Here is a 27,455-nt window from a genome sequence, read left to right as displayed (position 1 = left end):
TTGAGGTCAAGATTTATAAATACAGCACAATAGATCGTTAAGGGCTTCATCCTGTGGGCATCAGGGGCTGTGCCACTGGGTGCCTCAGACTGGCAAAGTCATCACAGGTGTTGGGACACAGCCACTGACTCAAAGAGACACCAACAAGGAATGTAAGCTGAAGTCTCTTTCAGGTATATTGGAACATTTTCCCAGGCTGACCTGAAATAATCAGTTTAATTCACTAACTAGAGTTATTTTCTCTGTTTAATAAATCACTTAGTTGTAAATGTGAAACATGTTTTCATAAAAGAAGTTTATGTATCCAAGACATTTCAGATGATTTAGTTTCATAAAAATAAATTTTATATGCTGCTTTGTGTGTTTAATTAAATTCTAGTTACCATCCTAATGCAGCATAACACAGAATCACTAGCAAAAAGTTAATTTTCTACTAAATAAGCAATATATCATTCACCATTTTCTAATGTACTAAAAATGTACAATTAATAAAAATATGAAAATGTTAAGCTATATAATGTATCTAGTTATAGTGTACTCTCCTAGGTAGCAAAAAGATGTACCTAATCTCAGTGGTGTTGGAACTAGGAGGGCTGGGGGTGGCTGCCACACCCCCGGGCTTGAAGTAGTAATAGCAAACACCAAATACATATTTTCAATGGTTTCCACCATCAGCACCCCCCACTATAAAAATTGTTCCAGCACCTCTGCCTAATCTAGTGTAAAGTGTCTATTTAGTTTTAAATCAACATGTTGTAATCGTTGTATCAACCAAAGGGAATGCACCCTTCTTTAGACAAAAAACCAACAACAACTACAAGTGGAAAAGTTTACTAAACTTCAGTGCTTTATATCAAGGCTTCCCACTGGGTTATTTAAATTATTATTTGAATTGCTGATTTAAATTGCCTTGTTTTAAATCAATCCACCCTGATTTTATATCAATGATCAATAATAGCTAAAGAGGCAAAATGAGTGATTTATCAATATTTTATCAACAGAAAGGAAAAGAGCAACAGTAGCAATAATTTTATTGTAATATTCAAGAATTTGAGAAAGGGACAAAATCTAATGAGATTTTTATGTTAATATTCTATATTTAGATTGGCAGGGAGAAATCACAAGAGCATATTACCTTAGTAACATAACTTCAGAGAAAGTGGGGCAATTTTTTTTTTGGGGGGGGTATTTTATATCGATCTTTAGGAATTAGGGAGAAAAAATGGATCAAAAATAATATTTGACAATAGGAGAGAAAAACACCAGGATCTGAGGGCAATTCAATAATGACAGGGGAAAAGGGGGAAAGTTTGAAGGGATTCAACAGGAATGTTCAATAAACAATCAGAAAGTGATGGTTCCCTCCACCCCCACCATTCACATGCAGAGCAGGGAGCCCTTTGTGTCACTCATGCAAGGGAGGAGGTGTAGAGCAGGAGATGGGCAGGTAGCTGAGTTGAGGGGGGGGGAAACAGCAACTGAGAGTGGATCCTCCAGTGGGGACATTGGCTCCCCCTTCCCCTCCTATGCCCCTTCCAGGCCCTGTTGCTGGCAGAGACTGGCCACCCCACCACCCCCACCCCAGATTCAGCCGTGTTTCAGGCCTCTCCCAAACAGCACCCACTAACCCCCCATCCCATTTGGGCAACAATTTCCCACCTAAACAAGGACAAACTGCTGCAGATAGAATGGGCAGGGGAAACCCACATATCTGAGGAGATTTTAAATTGAGATTTGAGAAATAGAAAGAAAATGGGTTAATATCTGGGAGGGTAAAAGTGAATCCTCTGAGAGAAAAGTAGGGTGCGGGGAACCACGTGGATTTGACAGGTTTCAGAGTAGCAGCCCTGTTCGTCTGTATCCGCAAAAAGGACAGGAGGACTTGTGGCACCTTAGAGACTAACACATTTATTAGAGCATAAGCTTTCCTGAGCTACAGCTCACTTCATGGGATGGATTTGATAGTCATATTTGATCATTAGAGAGAAAGGAGGAAGAAGTGGAGAGAATTTTTTTCAGCATTTGAGGGGAAAGTGACAAAACCAGAGAAGATGCATTTAACTCCCCCCCCACACACACACACACATACACTTAAGCCCCCCCACACACCTACCTCTTCCCCTGGTCTTCTCCCCCTGAAATCTCCTGCCTTCCCAGAGACAGTTCAGACTCCCCCAGGTCACACTTGCCTGGTGTCAGGTATCAGAGGGGAAGCCGCGTTAGTCTGTATCCACAAAAACAAGCATGCATCTGAAGAAGAGCGGGTTTTTTACCCACAAAAGCTTAGACCCAAATAAAGCTGTTAGTCTTTACGGTGCCACCGGACTCCTCCTTGTTCCAGCTCGCAGGGTCTGTCCCGTCCCTCCACCTCTGGCTCATTGTTCATCCCTCCCTTCCCCACCCCTCCGCCCCCACACAGGCAAGCGGGGGGACCAGCTCTGGGGCCTCTTTCCCCACCTGCAGCCCCCGGGGCTTTGCCTGTCCAGCCGGTCCTGCCCAGAGCTGCAGCAGGCAGCTCCGACCCTCGCCGGGCCATTGACCGGGGCGCAGATTCCCAGGGGCTGCGAGACCTGAGGACCCCTGGGGCAGAGAGTCACTTTCCTGCCCGTCCCCAGCACTTCCCAGGGGAGCTTCTCACTCACCTGCAGTCTGCAGCCCGGGGGGCTGGTCCCCGCTGGAGAAAGTCCCCCGCGGCTGGGCAGGGAGGGGTTAATGAGGGGCTCCCCCCAGCACAGACCCCCATTGGGGTGGGGGGAGTCAGCAGCTGCTCAGCCCGGGCTCCCGGGTCAAAATGGAGGGAGCAGCGCCTGGGATTTTAGGAGCATCCACGCCCAGGTGTCTGGTCTCGGGGCTTTGTTCTGCCTGCTGCCCGCCTCCTTCCTCCCAGCACCCAACGCTCAGCGCTGCAGCAGCCCCTTCCTGTGTCACCAGCCCCGGGCCTGTCTCCGGCTGCTGGCTGGAGCCTCCTCTCTGTCTTTGCCGGGCGCAGAGCGCTGCCCTGAGCGCCCGCTGCAGGCAGGCTCTTGGGACCCGCTCCTGGTCGCCGCTGCAGGGGCCAGCCGGGGAGAGGGAATGCCCTGGGGACAGGAACGTGACTCAGTCTCCCTGCCGGAGAGGAGGGGAAGGGGTGAGACAGGGAAAGAGGAGAAAGACAGGAGCAGAAGGAAAATCAGTGGGTGGGGGAGGGGGCTCCCAGAAAGAAGTAGCAAATGACAGCTGAGGCCTCTGAGAAAGTACCTAGATAAAATATCACATAGCCGCAATTATTAACACCAAAACACTTTCGGACAACTGCGGTAAGTTTCGAAATTGTTTTGAGTGTACAAGGAGTATTAACTTCGGTTTTGTCAAATAGAAGGATTGCAGGCCTAGATGCAGATAGATAGGTAAACCTATTCAAAACTTTCCAGCCTTAGTGCGGCTTGTTTAGTATCCCTGTCAGAGTTTGGAAGAAAATGACACGTGAACGCTGGAGCTTAGCCTTATGAGTCAAGCCGCCCTAACCTTGGCATTTTCAGTGTGGGCTCCCCGAGGCACAGGGGAAAGGGGTGCAGGTTCCTGGGGTGATGGGACTACAGGGGGTCATTGTGGCCATGGGAGTGTCACTGTGAGGGGCAGGGTCCATGAGGGTGTGACTGTGACGGGAGGGCTGTAATGGGGGAGCTATGGGGTGTCTCTGTGACGGGGAGGGGCTGTGAGGCTATGGTCACTTCCAGGCACCCCCTGACATGGGTGTTGAACTGCCCCCTCCCCCTGCGGGTGCTACGTGAATAATGTAACTGAAGTCAACGTACTTAGATCTACTCACCGTGGCGTCTTCACGGCGGTGAGTTGACTGCTGCTGCTCCCCCGTCAACTCCACCTGTGCCTCTCGCGGCGGTGGAGTACAGGAGTCGACAGGAGAGCGCTCGGGGGTACATTTATCGTGTCTAGACAAAACACGATAAATCAACCCCCGCTGGATTGAACGCTACCCGCTGTTTCGGCAGGTAGTATACGCATACCCTAGGTCTTGGTTTAAGTTTTTCTGGATTCTGGCTTTTACCATATGGTGGTGGTTATTATGCAGTGATTCCTGTTCCATTTTTTAATTTTGCTATGGCCACCTTTTTCCATTTCTGTCCCCATTCTTCAGGCACAGGGTAGCTACCTGAAGCTTGCTGTTGGCCACCAATATTTATAACAGGGGACAGCACGTCTCTTTTTTTGTAGGTTTTTTACCTCTGTTTCCAGTGTTTTATTTTGCTCCCATGCTTGCTGTCTCTGGACTGCTTGCCACCCTGCTAGGAGAGCAGGAGTGTTCCAGAGCTCTGTGGCTTCTCCTGCTTCTTTTAACTCTTTCTTTGTTTCTGTTACTTGCCCCACCAATTTTGTGGCATGTTATCTTAGCCATTTAACAGCCATGGTTATAGTTTGCAATTTTCTACCTTTCAAGGCTACAGTCTGCCCTAGCCTTACAAATTCCATTGCATGTTTCTTCCCCACTATATTTTTTTAATTCATATGGACCTCTTTTGCTAGCAACCCAGCATATCCATGCCTTCTAAAACTTTGTGGGGATTTTCAGGGAGAGGATAAGCGGGTTCCCTAATACATAGTTTTCTACCACGTTAGATTGTGATTCCTACAGAGGGCAGCTTGCTTACTTACCAGATCAGCGGTTGGTGTCACCAGTGTGGTCAGATGTTTGGCTGCGTGTGTGTGTTCTCCCTGTGTGGTGCCCCGGCTCTGCGCAGACAGCTGGCACAGCAGATCTCGAGCGAACCGCCCAATGACCACAAAATCTGTTCAGGTGTGAAGGCACTTGGTCAGGTTTATTGTCAACGAAGCATGCTCCTAGCTCCCCAGATTGATGTCTACAGTTATACCCATGAAAATGGATGCAGCTCAGTCAGTGGCCAGACTTCCAATTGCCCCCTCGGCTGGCCAAAGACGCTCCCTCTGAGATCCATCTTTATATGCCAATACAAACAAGTTACGTGTTGCCCCTGACATATCAGAATCATAGAATCATAGAAGATCAGGGTTGGAAGGGACCTCAGGAGGTCATCTAGTCCAACCCCCTGCTCAAAGCAGGACCGATCCCCAATTAAATCATCCCAGCCAGGGCTTTGTCAAGCCTGACCTTAAAAACTTCTAAGGAAGGAGATTCCACCACCTCCCTAGGTAACGCATTCCAGTGTTTCACCACCCTCCTAGTGAAAAAGTTTTTCCTAATATCCAACCTAAATCTCCCCCACTGCAGCTTGAGACCATTACTGCATCCTCTGGGGTGGAGGGTGCCATCCTCTGACGTATCTGGATGCCACCCATTGCCTTATACCTGTTGGTTTGATCAAAACCTATCTATCCATCATGCTGTTATCCTGACCTTATCCTTAAGATGGGTCAGCGTGTTTCTGTTATCTCTGGTGAATGTGCTGGTATCGGGGTGTTCTGGTACCACCTTTCTGGAATGGGTTTGCGTGTGTATTCTTGTGCCTAGCACTACCTAGGAACGTGTGTTTCTGCAATATCAGCCCTGTTCTTGCCAGATTCTGTGAGGAGGACCTGCCTCTTGCTCACAACTTAACTTTGCTTTATATCAGCATAGTTTTGACCACTACTTTAGCTCAGGCCTCTGATTCAAGGGCTTAAGTCTCAGGGTTTCTTCTGACTACAACTACTGCAATAACGTTTGTATAAAATATGCCCGTGAGGTATCATGTGGAAGCTAACAACACGCTGGTTATTAATGTCACCGTAAAATGCATGTGCTAACCTTAGATGTGACATTCTGAATTTCCTCTGTATGCTGTCACTAAAACTAACGGTGACACACAAGTATGCCCGAGACAAAGGAATGGGGGTTGCTTCCGCTTACCTAAAGCTTCAAGCTAGACCAGCAAGGGTTCTCCTGAACCTGAACTCAGGAGATGGAGAACTAACAAGGCTCCTGCACACAGAGAGATACAGGAGACTGAATCTCCAGGTGGCTTTGCTGACAGGATGGGTGTATTTATCCCAGTTATATTAACAAGCAGTGACTCATTGAGTCCTTCACAGAGCAGTCTGAGGATGAGCCATGGTAGGAGCTGTGCGCTGCAGAGAAACATCTCTCAGAGTTCACTGGTTGTTACTTGCTAGTTTGCTAGTGAGGAAGACAGGCTGGTGTAGCAGGAAGCTGGCACAGTCTAGTCCAGTGGTTCTCAAACTTTTGTACTGGTGACCCCTTTCACACAGCAAGCCTCTGAGTGCGACCCCCCTTATAAATTAAAACCATTTTTTTCTATATTTAACACCATTATAAATGCTGGAGACAAAGCGGGGTTTGGGGTGGAGGCTGACAGCTCGCGACCCCCCCATGTAATAACCTCGCGACCCCCTGAGGAGTCCCGACTCCCAGTTTGAGAACCCCTGGTCGAGTCACTCTTGCTGAGGTAGGGAGGTAACAGTGGCTCAGAGCTCTGGGTAGCCCCTGCAGTGAGTTCCAGCAGGTGCTCATCAGGTCCCAGGAGGTGGTGAGGGAGAGGCGCATGTGTCATAATGAAAGACGGGGCTCACTGCAACTCCTTCCCTTTCCTTTATGTCTGAGTGCCCCCCACCCCCGCCCCAGCAGCCAGACCTTGTGCTTTTGCCTCTCCTCGAATGAAATTCTGAAATTCTCCCATTCCTAGACCCTGGGCGAAAATACCCTGTGTGAACAACTATCCCCTCTGGAGTAGGGAGTCCCTTTGTAAACTGCTCCAGTCCTGCTAATCTAACCCAGTTCTGCAAGCTGGCTACTGCCAGCCAGTAGAATATCCAAAGTTAAGAACCATTCATTATTTTTGCCAAGGGTGGCTCATCTTGAGACTTTCTTCTTCTTATCCTGCTTGTTTTCCTCACAGATCTCCTATGAAACGAATCCAAATGATTCAGACAGTAAATATTGCAAGAACCAGGGCAACATACAGCATTCATCAGTATTACGGAGCAGCTCTGTCTCCGTCACAGGGGTTTGGAGAAATATGACTACGGGATACCTGGGAAGTGGAGAGGGTGGGAGGAAGGGGCTGTGGGAGCTTTGAGGGATGTGGAGCTGTGGGGGATCCCAGCCCATTTACACACAATTCCTGCCCAGACCCCACTGAGTTAGAGCCTGAGCTCCATGAGCTCTGGCATTCCTCTAGCCCAGTTTCACTTTATTTTCCTTACTTTTCTCAAATATTATTATTCATACTCTTCCCTTCTTGCCACTGCACAATGCCTACCTCACCGCCCACCACACACACCCCTGTTCCCTATCCATGTGGACTCCAGCCACTGTTCCTGATTCGTTACATTCTTCCCAGTCACAAGACAACCCCTTTCCTAGGACAAATGTATACTATCTTGGAGACGTCGTAGGTTGGTAGTGAAACTTCTGCAGATTCATAGGGTCTTGCTTTCCCTTCCCCTTATGCAACAATCACAATCTCTCTTTCCTGCTGTTACCCACTTAATTTAGAGCACCCTGCCTATATTTTACCAAGGGCTGAAGGTGTGATCTGGTTAATTTATGACACCCCGCTTATATCTTATTGAGGGCTTAAGGCATGACCCAATTACCTGGCAGGAACCTAATAAACCCCCCTGCTTCCGGCAGTCAGGGAGAAGGAGGAAGGAGAGAGGACTGGAGCTTGGAGGTATGTTGTGAGACTTGAAAGACCAGAGAACTGAAGTAAGGGAGACCCTGCCCTGGCAGGGCAGGGAGACTCCCTCCCCCAGCATCTAAGGACCGAAGGTACCCCACCCAAGGTGGAAGAGGGTAAGAACCCACAGGGGTTGAGAGGGGCTGTGACTCAGAGTGAGGAGCAAACGCAGACCCCTCCCCGACTTCCCTCCTTTACCACCGTCCCGGGCCACTAGCGGGGGCCCTTGGAGCCCAACAGCAGGGGCAAAGGGTGGTATATTAGCCCCCCTCCAAGAAAAGCGCAGGACCCACCATACAAACATCGGCCATCTTGTCACACAGGGTATAAAGATATATCTCAGGGGGAGTGTCTTTGTCCAGTCGAGGGAGGACTGGAAAGTTCCACCATTCACTGAACTGCGGCCATTGTCATGGACATACATGTCTTAGTATCCTCGTAGAGTCTGCCAGGGGCTATTACCATGCTTCGTTGACAATAAACCTGGCCAGGTACCTTCGGACCTTAATGGATCTTGTGGTCATTGGGCGGTTCTCTCACGGTCCGCTGTGCCAGCTGTCTGCACAGAGCTGGGGCAGCAGGACACAGGAAGAACACACACACACACAGCCAAACATCTAACCACAGCATGTATGCCGCTAACCTGGCTACTGTAAAGGAACCTGCAAAGTTATCGCCACCTGGCAGAGGAAGGAATAAGGCTGCTGTCCCTAACTTCTGGGAGAGGATGCTGAGTGCTTCCATGGAAGTTACATTGAGATCGCTCAGGAAGATTCAAGGGACATCCCTGTGCACATAAACCAACTGCTCCAGGTGCCCCCTCCTCCCCCAACTCTAGAGGGGAATGAAAAGCAGATAGCAACGCTACCTCTCTCTGTTGTACCGCTACCTCCTGTCGTACGAGTAGATGAATGAAAAGTCGAAAGCTCTGCACTGCTAATTTTGCGGGTGCCCTCCCTGTGATGGAAATTTTATTTCCCATACACAGCTGCTGAGCATGACTGGTGTCAAAACCAAGTCCCAGCATGCAGCACCCCTGGGCACCTGTCCCCTATACTCCTCCTCCTTCTCGCTGTTCATGACAAAGACCTGTGACGTGGGCCCCTCAGCAGGAACCACTGTGGGGTGCTGGTGGGGTCTCCACCAATTAACAGTGGCAGGTTCATGGCTCAGCATGGGATCGATTGTTGGCCTCGCTGGTGGTACGCCGGCCCCAGTTCCTTGTCTTTCAGGCAGCCCTGCTGCTGATCCTTGCCGTGAACCTCCTCTTGCAGCCCCTGAGCAATCTGCTCACAGATGAGCATGTTTCTGTGGCTGGATCAGAACTGTGTGTCCACACAGGCCCAGGAGAGCAAATATTTCCTGTCTACTCCAGGCAAGGGCTTGTCTGGCTCATGTAGCAGGCACGGTCAGCTGGGCAGCTGTGCACAACAATGGAACGCAACTAGAGGTGTGCTTGCCAAGCTCACAACCACAAAAAGGCATTTCAAAACTTTAAAGGGCACGTGTCTGGTCTATGTGACCCCTGGGCAGTGGAGCTCACGCTTGTGACCAGGGAGATCAGTGTTGGGAATTTCGGGACAGCTGCTGAAGGACTTTAAGGGTTGACATAAATAACCCCCCAGTGGCCAGGAGCTCTGGGGTGCTCCGGGGTTCCCCTGCTGCCCACTACAGCCAGGAGCTCTGGGGGTTTCCCCACTGCCTGCAGCAGCTGGGAGATCAGGCATTCCTGCACCATGGGCAGCTCTGGGGACCCCACTGCCCACCGCAGCCAGAAGCTCAGGGGTTCCCCCACTGCCCGTGGTGGCTTGGAGCTCCAGGGGCTGTCAGATGTGGCAGGGGTACCCCATAGCTCCCTACCCCCGTGAGCAGTGGGGGACCCTGCAGCTCCCGACCACCACAGGCTGAAGTCACAGAGGTTGCTGGAAGTAATGGATTCTGTGACTTCCACAACCTCCGTGACTAAATCGTAGCCTTAGGAATCAGTGATCATTATTTTTCAAAATTACATAGTCTCTAAACCTGCCTTTATCAATCAGAATCATTCAGTGTCACCTTCTTTTTGCTTGTCCTGGTGAGAAAGAAGAGACAGTTGTGGCTCTCTGGAGGGACAAGAGATATTAAAGAGGGGCATGTGGGGTGGATGTTTGACTCTCACACAGCCTCACCCGCCCTGAAATAGTAACAGGGACCTAAGGAGGGAGACTGGAGCCAGTGCCAGGGGCGCTCGAGCCTGCTCAGGCTCCAAAATGGAAGAAACAAAACTCCAGATACTCCATTGTCAGCAGGATTGAATCCTGCATCAGCAGGCCCCTGGCCCCACATTGCTAGTTTGCCACCTTAACCACTTAGCCTCAGTCCCATTGCACCAAACTCTTTCACTGCCTTGCAGTTGTGTCCTCTGCAGAAAGGGGCTCCCAGGAACTATGAGCATGTTGACTCCAGCTCTTCTCAGTGCACTCATCCCTGCGTAACAGGGTGTATGGCTGAACAATAACCATTCCTTCCAATTTCCCTGTCTGCAACATCATTAGAGTGGGTCTTTGGCAATGACACTGCAGTGGATTGTTGTCCATTGCCCACATTGCCAGATCAGATAGTTTTGTTCCTACTCAGCTCTCCAGCACATCAGCAATTCAGGGGTCAGGTTTTCCTTGGAGCACTGGAATTTTCAGGGATCTCGGTGACTTCTTTCCTCCCGCGCCATGGCGTGAACTCACCCTCTCTTTCCAGCCCGGACATTCCATGAAATAACAACAGCAGTATAAAGAAAGAGGAGAAAGAATATCACAATCAGGGAAGAAGGTGGCCAGACGCCCTCTGTTAGTTGATTGTTTTCATTGAGGGTGAAGGATTCCAACTGAGAACTGATTTAATTCCACTCACCTGAGATTAGAAATACATTTGTTTCTTCCATATAGTTATTGGGAAATGTGACAATTCAGATTCTGGGGGTTCTGGCTTTTTTAAACTCTCTGTAAATTCATGAACTTGATTCTAGAGAAAAAAGTCCAGAGCTGCCTTTACTCCCAGACTAGGAACTTCTAAGCAGTGGGAAACATCCCTTGTTTGCTACTGCCAAGGCAAGTACACAGGTAATTAGCAGCTGGAGACATCGCTGGGCTGGGACCAATGTTGGGAGGGGGGAAGGTTTGGATAGAATTTGTCACACATGCCTGCCCAGAACCCCACAGGGAGAATTTAGAGAAGGAAGGGTCATTTCTCACCTGCATTCCTAGAAAAGCTACAAGGGTTCCTCCCTGCCAGTAATTCACTCCCTGAATTCATCCAGCTCTCTTGGGATCTCTCTGCTCCAAAGGCTTCTGAGCCCTGGGTTTGAGGAGTGAGTGGCTACAAAATCTGAAATGAAAGGGATGATACTGGAGGGAAGGAAAGAACAGAAAATAGAGAGAAAGAAACAGAGAGAAACAAATAAATAATCAAGAATGGTGAAAATAGCTGAGTGTAATAAAGAAAATATATGAAATTGAAACTTTGTCTCAGTCCCTGCCCCTGTCAACCCAGTGGGCTGAGAGAAATAGCCCTGATGGTTGCTCCAGTGTGCAACTGGTTAGCATGGTGTACTTCTAGAGCATTGCTCGATTCAAGCCTCCTGTGGAGCATGGGTTTTCATTAACCAAATAGCATCCCCCCACTCATCTGGCCCTGTGGAGCATACAATCCCAGTCCCCACAGAGGGGAAGAGTCCAGTTATGCAGCCTGCACTTGTTAGCTCCTCTACAGAGAGTTGACCAGAATTCAAAGAGCCACAATTCTCTGCCCCCCACCACTCCCCCTGTGCCAGGTTCCCTCAAGCACAGCCCAGAGTCCTGCCTTCTCCTTAATCTTTGCTCCCAAATGCTCCCTTTTAAAACAGAAGTCCTCATGAGGTGAGCAGTTGCTTGTTAACTGGGTTAGTGATGGTTTGAACCTTTCCAGTGATGGAGTTCTACTAGAATGTGATTTTGGTGAATTTTAACAAGAAGAAATCTCTCTCCTGTTCCAGTCTGGTCCCTATTGTCTCCTTTTACCCTTCTTGTTCCTCCCCCTCAGCCTCTTTTCCTGGCCCTTGGGAAGATTGAGAGACCAGGATCAGGCTGTCTGAATGACTGAGTCTCTATCCAATAGCGTGTGTGTAGAGAGGGCCATAGGGCACACTGAAATAGCATGTGTGTGTGTTAGGGGAGAAGGAACAGAAAGAAAGGTGAACTGTCCATGGGTCCCAGGCAGATTAGAGTGATTCCCTGCTGCCCAATATTATCCCTCTCTGGATGCCCTTGGGATGCCACATTTAATAATCACATGTAAAAATCATTATGAGATGTTACTAAGATTAAAGCATCATCACACCCAGTGTCACCATCACTGAACTTGCTCTGTCCTGATATTGTACCAGCCCTGGAAACAACGTGAATCGAACACAAGCCTCTCTCAGCGTCGATGCACGCAGAGGAATCACGCCGCTTTAATTCTGTGGCCATTTTGTTTGATGCCTTTCAGCTGAAAGCATCAGTATTTGGGAAGGAAACAGTACGTCCTTTAAGCAGCGGCTGCCTTGACTTACTCTACAATGCAAAGCATTCAGATAGTCCCGAGGCAGCTCAGGCCCAACCTGCCTCGTGTGCTGATGCAGCTCTCGCCCACCCATCCCCATAGCCCCCAGTATCTGCTGATGCTCCTTTCCCTGCACTGTCTAGTGCCCGAAATGCTGAGGGACTTGGTCTCCCTTCTGTTCTGAGAGACCCTCTATCCTGCCTTGAGTCTGGCTGTTACTGGTCCAGGGGGGCTTCTCCCAGGAGAGGATCACTGCAGGAGGTTGGTCCCGGTTTGCTTTTTCTTCAATCTAGCCATGTCCAGGGTGCCTATAACTGGGGTGCTGAGCACCAGGGCCCTGTGGGGAGTTGCCATTCACCTGCTCCTCATTTGGTCTCACCTTTCATTGAATCCATCACCCCAGACACGTTGCACTGCTGCCCAGCGTCCCTCCTGGGTGTAATCTGCCTGTATCTCTGCTCTTTAAGCACCAGACTCTCCTCCATTTCTTTGCTGTTTCTTTGCTGATGTGCCGTTTTCTCTCCAGGATTCCCCCCCAAGGAGCACAGGGTGGGATTTTCAAAGGCACCAAGCTCATTTAGGAGCACAAAGCCCACATGCCTTTCAGGGGACTGGAACTTATCCAGGGCAGTGAGCAGGATTCAAACCTACCCAGGAGAACCCTACTGCACTTCACAGCCACCTCCTCCACCACTCAGCCAGGCCTAACCAAAGTCTCCATTCAGACAGAGAAGTTGGGGACACCAAGGACTGAACGCAGGATCCCCTATGTGCAAAGCTCAAAGAGAACCATTGGGCTATAGCCACAGACCTGTTACATAGAGGCAGGCCACTCAGCTGGTGTTAAGCCCGACAGCCCCGCATTTCTAGAGTTTGTCCCTCATCCACTACTTGGCTGGTGGACATCACTGGACAACATTTGAAGAGCGCCCTCACACACAAGGTCACGCCGGCAGGGGCATTCTCCAAAATGACGCCCCTGTGCTGCGTGCTCTTAAAAATGGCTGCAGCAGTGTGACATCATACACACCATGTGTGAGGTCATGCTGGCGGGGAAGGGATCCCGCCATCCCCAGAAGTACCAGACGCTCCACAGTGTTCTGGATATGTGACAGTGGCTCCCAGAGCCCTGCTTTTCCCTGAGCGTCCTCTGGCCTCAGAGCCACATGGAAAGCAGATTCCCCTCCCCCTCCCTGGGAGCCCATCAATCTCTGCTGGGGGGCTTGTGGCTCAGCGAGCGGGAGGAGAGTTCTTCCAGCAAGCACTAGGCCATGCTGGCTCAGAGAGAAGGGCTGTTTGGGGGCAGGCTGGTTTATTGAGGGCTTTCCCTTCATTTCTGTTTAGCGCTAATCGGATCATTTCAAGTGGCGTGTGGAGGGGCAGCCCCAGAGCAGGGCTCTTGGTGCGGAAGAGTAATGGAGCATGCTTCAATCTCAGGGCTGCAGGGGCTGAGCAGGACTTTCCTGCCAGTCCCTCCTCCTGGCAGCTGGCGTTAGCTATGGCATCAACCCATCAGCACTAAGAGCAGGGCGTCTCTGTCACTGATACTCTCCTTGGTCCTACTGCTGGTGCCAGGCAAGGTGGACACAGAGGAGGAAGCAGCCTGATCCCAATGCAAAGGGATGAGGAACAGAGAGGCCCAAGAGACATGATCTGCTGAGGGGGGCAGGGAGTTGGGGGGGGGTGCAAGGAAGGGAACTCTGAGATGTGATGGGGCAAAGTGGGAGATGGCTCGTGCAGTCTCTACATTCCTCAGCAAATAGCTGTGCAGCTCCCTGGCCAAATGTGGGTCACATCTCTGACTAGTGGCTGGGCCGCCTACAGGTTAACAGCCTACTACTACCAGCCCCTTGGAGAACTCAAGTGGCAGAGGTCTGCAGGGTGGGCATAGAGGTCCAGGCCTGCTGACAACACAAGGAGGGTTCATACAGCTCGCCAGGCTGGAATTTCTCTTTGTTCAATTCATCTTCTTAAAAAAAAAATGTAGGAAATGATACATAAAAATGTCAGTTCCCTTTTCTGTGGGCGTGTCGGGTTATGAGAAGAGGGGCTTTATCTCCTAAGAAGATCCAGCAGTGCTGTGGGTTGGTGCTGCGCATGCAATGAGGATGACTGCTTCTGACCCAGTTTCTCCTCTGCAATAATCTCTCTGCCTTTCTCTCTGCTAGCCCCAGATTAGGCTGTTTGGTACCTGACAAACCCCCAGCACAGAGTGGCCCCAAAGGTCAGGAAACCCCAAAAGAAGAGGAGAATCAGCAGGACTTGGGGAGGTGACTCCTCTCTCAAAGGGGCTGGCAGACTCAAGCCAGGCCCCCCCCGAAGCTAGTCCCCTAGGGACAGGGTTTCATTATCTATTTACCTGGTTGTCTGGAGAACCCACAGTCCTTTTGTGATGTCAGGTTGGGGAGGGTTCTGAGCCCATCTGAGCTGCAGAAGGAGAGGGGAGCAGAGGAGCTGGGCACCGTCTGGATCTTCCTGGGTTTTTCAAACTGGTGCTTTGAAAATGGGTTCTCCATAGATCTGGGCACTAGCTCTTCCCCACTGTGAAGGAATCTGAGGAGATCACCCGCGGAAAGACAGATGGATACGGATGGACAGACTCATGGCAATGCCCCAGTTGGCCCCTTTAACACACATACATTTACCTTGCCAGCGCCACATCCATTTCCAACCCTGAGAACCAGACCCCCCAACCTCATCCAGTCCTGACCAGGCAAGCCAGATGGGGGCGCAGGGTGGGCCTTCCCAAGATAGTGAGAAGCAGAGCAAGTCTCTCTGTTCCTACACAGAAATACCCCCACCTAACTGACACCTCCTCACTCAGCCACATTGACCTCCATTCCCTGCTCCCACAAACCTAGGCGGGGGAGCTCATTTTCCCTTGCAATGCTTCGAATCCCCTGAGGAGCAACTGGAGCGGAGATCAATGCCCCCCTCAGCTGCTCTCCTGTGGGAAACCAAAGGTTAATTGACAGGTTGCTGATTCATCTCCGAGGTGGGCCACCTTATCTCCACCCAGATTGTCTACAGTTCCGGCCTATGTGGCTTATTGACAGAAACATGACTCAACATCCCTTTGAGACATTTTATTATAACAAACAAAGAAAATCAAGAACATACATCACAAAGGCTAAACTATGATAAACATAACTCAACTTATTATGGGTTGAACACACAGTTATCAAGTTCAAGTTGAACCAGTAAATCAAGGAGTGAACAATGATATTGCTTTGGAATCAAGTCATCAATTTAATCTAATCCTCAGATTAATACAACAGATAAACAACTCATCTGTTTTAGAAGAGTAATCCAGTGAGAAGGCTGTCCATTTAGTCATAAGCCCCAGTCAGAGAACTTCACCCTCGTAGCTCAAGCCACACTGAAACCAGTGAATATTTCAATACTGAAATCAAATGATTGTTCACGTTTAGGCTACAACCTCAAAGCCAATTAAAGCTTCCGCCTCAGATTTCACTGTTGTGTGATTAAATCCTTCTCCTTTTCACCCCAACACAGATACAGCCTTTATCAAGGCTGTCGTCAGTAGAAATGTAACAACTGCCACACAAAAGATGTGGGGAACTATTCCTTCTGGCATCTTCCCACTGTGGATTTTACAGGTGATTAACACAGATGTATTCAATGAACCACCCTGTCACACCGAGGATGATAGAAAGGTGGGGGGCATACCCCAGATTATACAAATGAATGAAAAAAAAATAAAGGAACTACTAAAATAGCAGCGTTTGAGCGCTCCAGCTCTCTTACTCTGTCGACTCATGTGTAGGAGGAGACTTTCCCAGGTACAGGGAAACTAATCGATGTTGTCACAGCTTGTCATTGATGTCATGATTTCCCTCCCCAGAGGGGATCAATCTTTCTCAGATATCTTGTTGACCTGAAAGTTGAAGGACTTCAACCTTTATCTTGATCATTGCAGTTGACGATTCTAGCTTATCCCGCTTTACGGTGCCTCCCCAAGATCTCGGGGCAAATCAGATGTGAAGAATGCCTCAGATACCAACAATGTGGACAATCTGGTTGGAATGAGGCAGATCTTGGGCTAGCATCAGTTTGGAAAAGTTTCCTTTAATCCAGTCTTTTTCTCAAGATATGTATTGTGGCAAACCACATTCAGCATGAATGTGCAAAACCCAAAGATATCAAAAATGAAAGATAATCAGGACGAGTTTGAAAAGGTTTCCATAGACTGGCCACAGGGTTCAAAGAGTCTCAGCACCCATAAAAATAGCTATTTGGAAGGTTTTTTTTAACAGCAAAGCTACTCATTGCATCATGCATCACCAAGCTTAAAAATAAATGTGGATATATCATGAGAGATGTCATATCTTTCCTCTGCAAACAAGGGAAGTGGGGAATTCAGTGACCCTCACAATCTCAATGAGTAAAAGGTTAAAGTAAAACTTATCTCCTTAAGTAGTTTTCCTCTCAACAGAAATATACTTTAAAGTTTATCAAAATAAATTTCATTTGAAATAGAAATAACTGAAGTCTATACCAGGTCTTTATTCTCATATACATCTCTCACATATTCCACCACCCCAATCTTTAGACTGACATTATAATTCAGAACTCTTTAGTCCAAAGAGGGTAAAGTACATCAAATAAGCTTTTCAGGATTAGCCACCATTTCTTATATTTCTAAAAAAAACCTGATAATTTCCAGTATAATTTGAATGATCACATAATTAGTCTCTTACTCTAACTAATAATTAACTGCATGTTTAATTTAATTTTCATTGCCAACACAACATATTCAAAGATTGCAAAACCCTATTATAGGTCTTATTTTCTTTTCACCCCCCATTTCCACCCAGTGAACCCTTGAGTAAAGCTGTGGTTCACCCCAACATTGGTGCCTCTAACTTGTGTGAGTTCATTTACCCGGCGATCACCTGCCGTAAGGGTTGGTGGAAGATGTCTCACACTAGGTGGGCAGGTTTGCATCATAAGGAAAAACACCTGTACTCTATTTTCACACTTTTTAATCTTTCAGAGTAGCAGGAGATGGTGGAGAAGTGATGCAAATGCGTAAGAAACAAGATCAAAAGACCAAACCATAGAAACAGAACACAACATTTGTGCATGCTGCACTCTGAACTTGGAAGCTGACAAAGTCATTCCCTCGATGGATACAATCACTGGCACAGCACAAAAATCCTTGCTTCCCAACCAGGAAAAGAGATGGGGATCTACAGGAAAGGAGTGTTCTCTGAAGGTATCAACAGTTTTTCTCTTTAGCTTATGACACTTTGGATCCAAATGGTAAAGGGCAATAGTTCCAAATTTATCCATGGCATCCTTTGGAACTGTAATCAGTGACACTGAAGTAGTGAAGGGTGTTCTAAAAGCAATTTTACCTGGATCATAGTTCATCATAACTTCCTTTTTTGGGGGTGAAATCTGACCATCGGGTACCTGCTATACCTACCTGAGTTCTTGCCAAATCCTTGGCCTTGTTTGGGGTAAATTTATACTTCTCTGGAGTAGAATTCTTCACCAAACCATGCAATATTTCATCAGTGTTAGTGAGGATGGCATCTCCAAACATGACAAATGTATTTCTTTAAACTGGTGGCACATGTCTAAATTATCTCAGAGTCTCTGTAAACTAGGAGAGGTGGGATTTCTATTAAAAAATAGATATTTTTCTGAAACTATCTCACATTCAAAACTGATTTACTTTTATACACATTTACAGCACCTACAAAGGGTAGGTTCAAAAAACCCACCACCTTTATTTCCTCTGTATCTGCATAGTTAGGAATAATATCTCCCATGTTATTTGATTATGCAGGAGATATCTTCATAAGTAATCTCCTGTAAGGCCTGGGTCACAGCTGCTTCGGGGATCAAATACATGGGTATTTTGGCTAGTTTCAAGTCACTGACTGTGGAATTCTCACTCCAGATCACCTGAGACTATACTGACCTAAACTATTGAATATTACTGTGATCACATGCAGTTACTTCAGATAGTTGCATCCTTTGCCTAGTCTGATGTTGTTCACCATTTCAGAGTGGAGATTTAAAAATGCTACGGTTTCTTTGTTAGCATGTCCAGTAGCTTGGGGTATGGTCTCCAGGTGACTGGAACTTTCCCTATATCATCATGGAGAGGTAGGGAAAAAGTAAAAAGTAAAATAAGAACATAAGAATATAAGTACAGCCATACTGGGTCAGAGCAAAGGTCCATCTAGCCCAATATCCTGTCTTCCAACAGTGGCCAATGCCAGGTGCCCCTGAGAGAATGAACAGAATAGGTAAACATCAAGCGATCCATTCCCTGTCTCCCATTCCCAGCTTGTGGCAAACAGAGGCTAAGGACACCATCCCTGCCTATTGTAGCAAATCATCATTTATCTCAAAGTCCCCCAAAATAAATCTGAGCTACATTCTGTCAAACAAAATTAATATCCAGTTATGTGACCAAACAGACTTCAGAAAGAAAGAAAAACCCACATCCCAAGGAGGTATACAACAATTTAAATTTCATATAAAGTGAAATTTCAGAGCACATTACATCTGATGACTCAGAATCAGGACAAGATTTTCTGTTTTCCTGTTTTCCTCTGATCTGTTCAAACCTACTTCACCCAGTGCAGTCTCATTATTATTAGTCATGTTATTTACTAAAGGTCATTACATCATTGTAATAGGGAAAACAACCCGAATTTCCTCCTGCGAACAATCCTAACTCAGCGGGAAAAACCTCAGGAGTAGCTTTGCCCATAGATGGAAAATGGGATTTCAATGCTGACTGATCTCATTGTGTTTGGAATCCATTCAGATTCCCCTTCCAGGTTGGTGACACTTTCATCTCTACCTCTAATGAGTCTGATTTAGGATCAAAGAAATCAAAGGACAATTCCCAACCACAAAGGACTACTAGGATGATTGGAGGCATGGAGAACCTACCGTACAAATGGAGACTTAGGTCTGGTCTACACTACAGCCCTGTATTGGTATAACTATGTTGATTGGGGTGTAAATCCACACCCCTGAGCAACATACTAACCCCCTTCTTCCCCTGTGTAGACAGTGCTATGTCGACGGGAGGGCTACCACCTCTCAGGGAGGTGGATTAACTAACTTTCCAGCAGTTATGGGCCTATTACAGAAGAGGGTGGGTGGGTTTCTCTGGCCTTCAACGTGCAGGAAGTCAGACAAGATGATCATGATGGTCCCTTCTGGAATTAAAGTTTGTGAAACTATGAAAGCTGAAGACACTGCATCACATGATACTTTGGGAGTGGAGGGCTAAAATGTGAAGAACATAAACACTACATAGTTCAGACAGAAAGTAAGAGTGCTGGAGTGATGGGGAAGCATGGAATCCCTCCATCTTTTTCAGGCTCTGCCAAGAGCCTGAAATGACACTTCCCTTCCTCCCCCACCACTCTTGCTCTTTGTTATATTTAAATCTATTTTATATGAGAAAAAGGGTACCAAAACAATTCTTATTCAGCACACCCCAGGGAAATGTGTGGACAAGTAGGAATGAGACAATCTGTGCCCAAGGGTGAACTCGGAGGCTCGAACAATCATTTTGCAGTGGAAAGAAGAGTATAAATTTGATCCTTGCTTAGACTAGAAAAAGGACGTTAGGTCAGGACATGAAGATAACCTGGAGACTGTACGTGGATTATGTCCTTACTGCAAGACTAGTTAGGTTTTTACATCATGATAGCGAACTCAAGCTAGCCAACTCCATGGAAAATCCTAGTGGAGATGAAACCAAGAAGATTTTACTTTGATATAGCTAGATGACGTCACCTGTATATCTCCCTGACCTGGAGGTGATGAACATTCCTTGTAGGAGGGTCACAAATTCCCATAATGCATAGGAGACTATGGAGTTGACAGAAAGGACCATGGGATTCACCCCAAAAAGGTGGAGCTGCAGAAGGCAAAAACAGACAACTCACCTGGGGCAGCTGAGGTACCACAGTGAAGGAAATGGTGCAAATAGCTTTAAAATTCACTATGTGGGAATGAGCAAAAATATTAAAGATAAAAAAATCTTTTGTCAGTTCTAGACAAGGTTTTTATGGTGTTCCTCTCCCTTGTGGATTCTTTGATGATAAAGAAGGACTGAGCTCCGAGTAAAGCATTTCCCGCACTCACAACATTCATAGGGTCTCTCTCCGCTGTGGATTCTCTGATGTGTAATAAGGGCTGAGCTCTGAGTGAAGCTTTTCCCGCACTCACTGCATTCGTACGGTCTCTCGCCACTGTGGATTCTCTGATGTGTAATAAGAGCTGAGCTCTGAGTAAAGCTTTTTCCGCACTCACAACATTCATAGGGTCTCTCCCCAGTATGGATTCTTTGATGTGTAACAAGGGTTGAGCTGGAGGTGAAGCTTTTCCCACACTCATGGCATGCATAGGGTCTCTCTCCTGTGTGAAGTCGCTGGTGTGTAACAAGGGTTGTGCGCTGAATGAAGGTTTTCCCACACTCACAGCATTTATAGGGTCTCTCCCCCGTGTGGATTCGCTGATGATAAATATGGCCTGACCTGTCAGTGAAGCTTTTCCCACATTCACTGCATTTATATGGTCTCTCCCCTGTGTGGATTCTCTGATGCTGAATAAGGGTTGATCTGTCAGATAAGTTTTTCCCACATTCACAGCATTCATAGAGTCTGTCCCCTGTATGGATTTTCTGATGCCTAGTAAGGGCTGAACTTTGAGTGAAGGTTTTCCCACACTGACTACATTCATAGGGTCTCTCTCCTGTGTGGATTCTCTCATGATTAATAAGGTCTGCACATCTATGGAAGATTTTCCCACATTCAGTGCATGTGTTTTTTCTCTCTCCTGTGAGGATTCTGTGCTGGCCTGTGGTCCCCTTGAGGTCCTCATGAGTTCCCTGACTATTAATGGGTTTACCCACTTTCTCTTCTGGCGGGTTTCCCTGCTGCCTCTCTGGCCTGTGCTGACTCTCACAACTTTTTTGCTGCTCATGACTCCTGGACACATTCCATTTGGATCTTTGCAACAATACCCTGTGCAGGTCCACATGCTCAGCTTCCTTCTGCTGAGTATTCTGTTCCTCATTCTCACTCACCATCCCACCACCTGCTGGAATAGAGAGAGAAAAACCTCAGACGTAGGAATGGGAAAGAGGAGAGGAAACCAAAATAAGTGCTAGAGAAATAGGGGAAAAAATCAGGAAGTGATTCCCCCAAACTCTTCCCCATAAGGGAAAGAGGAGGGGATCAATTCTGTTTCCACATCCTATCCAAACACTCAGGATGAAGGGAGGTCAGGGAAGGAGCTACTGCCAAGTGTCAGCCAGGATAGGTAGGAAGCCATGAGAGATCTCTGCCCAGAGGATATTGCACCCGCTGGGGACAATCCTGGACTGAGAGCGTTCACAAGGCCCTTGTAGGGAATACCGGCTCTTTCCTTCAGGCACTGACAGTTTTAACTAGGTTTAATGATTCTTCACCTGTGAAGGCACCTCGCAGGATCTCTTGTTCATCTGAGCCCTGGAGGTCTGGGACCCACGGCTCATCCCCTTGTTCCAGCTGGGAGATCACGTCAGGTTTGGAAATTGGAAACTCTGCTCAGGGGAAGAAAACAAGTGAGATCAGATGAATTCATGGGACATTTGTCACAAAGAAATGTTGTATTATTTTAAACCCAGCTCATTTTAAGGCAGTAAAAAACCAGAGCCAGCTCCCCAGATGAGCTAGACTCCCTGCTTCCGAGGGACTTAACTAACCCCATCTCTGCTGGGAACATACACAGCCAGACAGTCAACATCAAAGGGGCTCCTAAAACCCAGGTAAGGTAACTCCCTGTCCCTGATAGTGCAGACTCCAGAAAGAGAGGAAATCCCCCTAGAAATGCTTCTTACTGGTGGAGAAAGAACCAGAGACAATGAAAGTCACAAGAAGCTAGAACTGGTGAGCATGGGTTTGTGGGGTTCAGCACAGTAAGGAACAGCAAGGAGCAGGCATGTCCCAGAATGCAGTATGTCAGGGGTATTATTAAGGCTAAGATTTTGTCACCGCAGTCACGGAATCCATGAATTTCAGAAACCTCCATAACATTTTCTGCTTCAGCCCTGGGGTGACGGGGCAGGAGCTGTCAGCTGGCGCAGGGACCTCTGCAGTTCCCAGCCACGAGTGGTGGCCAGGGGAACCCCACAGCTTCCCAGCCACCGTGGGCAGATCCCGCAGCTTACCAGCCACCACAGGTGGCAAGGGGGACCCCGGCACTCCAAGCTACCACTGGTGGCCGTGTGGGGGGAGAGCCACGGGAAACGGACCCCCAGAAATGGTGGGTGCTGAACCCTCCTCACTCCCCATTTTGTCACAGTTATTTTTAGTAAAAGTCAGGGACAGGTCACGGGCTTCTGTGAATTTCTGTTTATTGCCTGGGACTTGCCCATGACTCTTATTAAAAATAACCGTGACAGAATCTTAGCCTTAGTATTATATGTCAGGAAAGCACATTCTAAGGAAGCAGGGAATCTAGCAAGTCAGGTGTAGCAGAACGGAGTATGAATATCTCCCAGAGTGTGGTTAGGTCTACAGAATTAGTTTCAATAACTCAGAAACAACAGATTCTACTTCCTCTGGAAAAGGAGAATGTGAAAACGATGGATCAGGCCATGTGACTTTAGGAGGGACTGATTCAAAGGTCCAAGAAGCCTACAGGGAAGACTGATTGTGGATACTGCAGATGAGTCCCCAGAAGTTGCACTACCAACCAATGACATCATCAAGAAAGTGCACATTTGTGCCAGGGACGGGTCGTCCTGCTGCTGTGAGGAACAGAAGATGTCAGGAATGGTGGCTGGGTCACAGGGTGTAGGGAAGAGATGCGTGTGTTGTGGGGGGGAGGCACTAAGTAGCAGAGAGAGGAGAAAGTGAAAATAACATTTGAAAAAGATATGTAAAATAAAGTGAAACTGGACTGTAATAAGAATGGAATGCAGGCTCTAAATCAAAAGGGTGTGCGCAGGGATTCTGTGTTAATGGGCTAGGATCCCCCTAGCTCCAACCCCCAAAATCTTCCTTTCCTTATCTGCCATTGCCCACACACACTGCAGGTGCCTCTTGGTCCAAATCCTCCAACCCGCTGTGACGGCATTGGAGCTGGGGAACATTGATGAATACTGCATGATGACCTGGATATTGGGATATTTACCATGGGAATAAGTTGGTTTAGTTTAATAGGGGGCTTAAAGGAAAACAAGTAGGAAGGGAAGAAGATTGGCCTACGGCCCCAAACTCCCTACATCACCTACTCCATGGCATCCCCATGGACTAGGATCCAATTGTGCTAAACATTCTACAAAGAGAGAACAAAAGGACAGTCCCTGCCCCAAAAGAGCTGACTTGCCAAGAACAGGACCAGAGACAGATGGAGACAGACAGATGGCGAACACAAGGAAACAAATAGGACAATGTTGGTCACTAGGGGACTAGATGTTGTAATGTCATTGTAGGCATCACGGAGAAGGAGAGTGTTAAGGAGGGTTGGGAAGGAGGAAACTGAGGTAGTTTGTGGGATGTGCACGGGCAGCTCCACTCAAAGCACAAGGAGCAACACGGGAGAAGGCACGAAGGGAATTGTTTGAAAAGGTAACAAGTGGGTGATGGAGGCCGTGGAGGTGGGAGTCGGCAGCTCAACACAGAACAAGAGATGACATGTCAGGAGGGGAAAGGCTGGGACAGGCTCTAGGAGTGAAGATAAGCAACTTGTTTGATGTGCTAGAGAAGAGACAGTAAGTGGAGGGATTCAAAGAGAGGGCTCTGTCCTGGATTGACTAGGTGCGATATGCCCCAGCCTTTAGTGTGCTAGAACCCAGACATAGCTGGAATATATCTGATGATTCTTAGGTTAGTCTGGTAAAGCAAAACTTAACACAAAGCTAATTTTATCAGTATCATCTGCCCAGCTTTCCCAAAGCCTCCTCCATTTCATCTCTCCCTGTCTCAGTCTCTCTGCCCTGGACAATATCAACCTTAAAGCTCCATCTGTTCACAACTAATCCCTTTGTGCCAAATTGCAGTCCCGCTGGGTTCCCAAATTCTGGGAACACCCTTGGCTCCCAGGCATTGTGAGTCAATGTCCAGTCCTTGGGTTTCCCATTGTCTCTCCAGGGCACAGTTCTTGAAAGTGTATCCATGCCAAACTGCATAGATTTCCATTACTCCAACAGCCATTACTTCCCCTCTCCCAGAGAAGGAATTAACTCCTTCACACCCAGTGGGTAAAAAAGCAAAGTCAGAGGGGAAACTGAGTCATGCACCAGCTCTATTGTTATGGTTCAGACATTCAAATCACTCTAAAATGCATATGCTTACTCAGATTATCTTGACATTCGTTGCTCCTCATGGGGATGCAGGGCATGGTTAGTGGGCCATATATGAGATTATTTCATGAAGAAGTACCTGAGAAAAAGTTCTCACCAAAAGAAACTGTTTACAAAGTCACTTTTCTGCACAGACCTGGGGCTCAAAGTATGGCTCTAATTGTCCCCTGATTCATCTCAGCCACTTCGCATTTATCTCAGCTGCACATAGTACCTACTGTCTTTCTGGGGGAGCAATATTGAAAAAGTTAATAACTAAAGAGACTGGAACTTCAGATTAGCATCAGCCAAATTGACAAGTAGAAGAAATAGAAACGCACATGTGAAGCAAGACTAAGGCGCAGCTAAGAACACAAAAACATTAAGAACGGCCATACTGGGTCAGACCAAGGGTCCATCTAGCCCTTTTCTTCTGACAGTGGCCAGTGTCAGGTGCTTCAGAGGGAATGAACAGAAGAGATAATCATCAAGTGGGAGCCAAGGGGAGCAGAACATGGGAACCCAACTATTTCCTGGGGCAAGGGCTGGAGGAACCAACAAGGGGCAGAGCTCTTCTTGACCTGCCGCTCACAAACTGGGAAGAATTAGTAGGGGAAGCTCAAGTGGATGGGAACCTGGGAGGCAGTGACCATGAGATGGTTGAGTTCAGGATCTTGGATCCTGACAAAAGGAAGAAAGGAGAGCAGCAGAATACAGACCCTGGACTTCAGAAAAGCAGACTTTGACTCTCTCAGGGAACTGATGGGCAGGATCCCCAGGGAGAATAACATGAGGGGGAAAGGAGTCCAGGAGAGCTGGCTGTATTTTAAAGAATCCTTATTGAGGTTACAGGGACAAACCATCCCGCTGTGTAGAAAGAATAGTAAATATGTCAGGCGACCAGCTTGGTTTAACAGTGAAATCCTTGCTGATCTTAAACACAAAAAAGAAGCTTACAAGAAGTGGAAGCTTGCACAAGTGACCAGGGAGGAGGATAAAAATATTGCTCGGGCATGCAGGAGGGAAATCAGGAAGGCCAAATCACACTTGGAGTTGCAGTTGGCAAGGGATGTTCAGAGTAAGAAGAAGGGTTTCTTCAGGTATGTTAGCAACAAGAAGGTGGTCCGGGAAAGTGTGGGCCCCTTACTGAATGAGGGAGGCAAACTCGTGACAGAGGATGTGGAAAAAGCTAATGTACTCAGTGCTTTTTTTGCCTCTGTCTTCACGAACAAGGTCAGCTCCCAGACTGCTGCACTGGTCAGCACAGCATGGGGAGGAGGTGACCAGCCCTCTGTGGAGAAAGAAGTGGTTCGGGACTATTTAGAAAAGCTGGACAAGCACAACTCCATGGGGCCGAATGCGCTGCATCCGAGAGTGCTAAAAGAGTTGGTGGATGTGATTGCAGAGCCATTGGCCATTATCTTTGAAAACTCATGGTGATCGGGGGAGGTCCTGGACGACTGGAAAAAGGCTAATGTAGTGCCCATCTTTAAAAAAAGGAAGGAGGAGGATCCTGGGAACTACAGGCCAGCAGCCTCACCTCAGTCCCTGGAAAAATCATGGAGCAGGTCCTCAAGGAATCAATTCTGAAGCACTTAGAGGAGAGGAAAGTGATCAGGAACAGTCAGCATGGATTCACCAAGGGCAAGTCATGCCTGACTAACCTAATTGCCTTCTATGATGAGATAACTGTCTCTGTGGATGAGGGGAAAGCAGTGGACGTGTTGTTCCTTGACTTCAGCAAAGCTTTTGACACGGTCTCCCACAGTATTCTTGCCAGCAAGTTAAAGAAGTATGGGCTGGGAGAATGGACTATAAGGTGGACAGAAAGCTGGCTAGATCATCGGGCTCAACAGGTAGTGATCAATGGCTCCATGGCTAGTTGGCAGCCAGTATCAAGCGGAGTGCCCCAAGAGTCGGTCCTGGGGCCGGTTTTGTTCAATATCTTCATTAATGATCTGGAGGATGGCGTGGACTGCACCCTCAGCAAGTTTGCGGATGACACTAAACTGGGAGGAGTGGTAGATACGCTGGAGGGTAGGGATAGGATACAGAGGGACCTAGGCAAATTAGAGGATTGGGCCAAAAGAAATCTGATGAGGTTCAACAAGGACAAGTGCAGAGTCCTGCACTTAGGACGGAAGAATCCCATGTACCGCTACAGACTAGGGACCGAGTGGCTAGGCAGCAGTTCTGCAGAAAAGGACCTAGCGGTTACAGTGGACGAGAAGCTGGATATGAGTCAACAGTGTGCCCTTGTTGCCAAGAAGGCCAATGGCATTTTGAGCTGTATAAGTAGGAGCATTGCCAGCAGATCGAGGGACGTGATCGTTCCCCTCTATTTGACATTGGTGAGGCCTCATCTGGTGTACTGTGTCCAGTTTTGGGCTACACACTACAAGAAGGATGTGGAAAAATTGGAAAGAGTCCAGCGGAGGGCAACAAAAATGATTAGGGGGCTGGAAGACATGATTTATGAGTAGCGGCTGAAGGAACTGGGATTATTTAGTCTGCAGAAGAGAAGAATGAGGGAGGATTGGATAGCTGCTTTCAGCTACCTGAAAGGGGGTTCCAAAGAGGATGGATCTAGACTGTTTTCAGTGGTAGCAGATGACAGAACAAGGAGCAATGGTCTAGAGTTGCAGTGGGAGTGGTCTAGGTTGGATATTAGGAAAAACTTTTTCACTCGGAGGGTGGTGAAGTACTGGAACGGGTTACCTAGGGAGGTGGTGGAATCTCCTTCCTTAGAAGTTTTTAAGGTCAGGCTTGACAAAGCCCTGGCTGGGATGATTTAGTTGGGGATTGGTCCTGCTTTGAGCAGGGGGTTGGACTAGAGGACCTCAGGAGGTCCCTTCCAACCCTGATATTCTATGATTCTAAGCAATCCATCCCCTGCTGCCCATTCCCAGCTTCTG

The 27,455-nt window shown here is 47.7% G+C and overlaps 2 protein-coding genes across 2 annotated transcripts in view; one reads left to right on the top strand and one right to left on the bottom strand.

The window, feature by feature from the left end:
* Positions 1-27,455, top strand: part of LOC144258221 (uncharacterized) — a 160,273-nt gene that overhangs the window by 46,555 nt on the left and 86,263 nt on the right. The gene's annotated exons all lie outside the window — the stretch shown is intronic.
* LOC144258194 (uncharacterized) overlaps positions 1-27,455 on the bottom strand; it is a 48,184-nt gene that overhangs the window by 15,083 nt on the left and 5,646 nt on the right. Inside the window, exons 3-5 of the mRNA XM_077806600.1 lie at positions 21,682-21,795; positions 20,919-21,311; positions 20,360-20,834 (exon numbers count right to left, since the gene is read on the bottom strand). Coding sequence (XP_077662726.1) covers positions 20,360-20,834; positions 20,919-21,311; positions 21,682-21,795 — 982 coding nt within the window. The remainder of the gene's footprint in view (positions 1-20,359; positions 20,835-20,918; positions 21,312-21,681; positions 21,796-27,455) is intronic.

This window comes from Eretmochelys imbricata, chromosome 28 (assembly GCF_965152235.1).
Source record: "Eretmochelys imbricata isolate rEreImb1 chromosome 28, rEreImb1.hap1, whole genome shotgun sequence".
Classification (NCBI taxonomy): domain Eukaryota; kingdom Metazoa; phylum Chordata; order Testudines; family Cheloniidae; genus Eretmochelys; species Eretmochelys imbricata.
The sequence above is the reverse complement of the archived record's forward strand: the minus strand, read 5'-3'. Positions and strand labels throughout refer to the sequence as shown.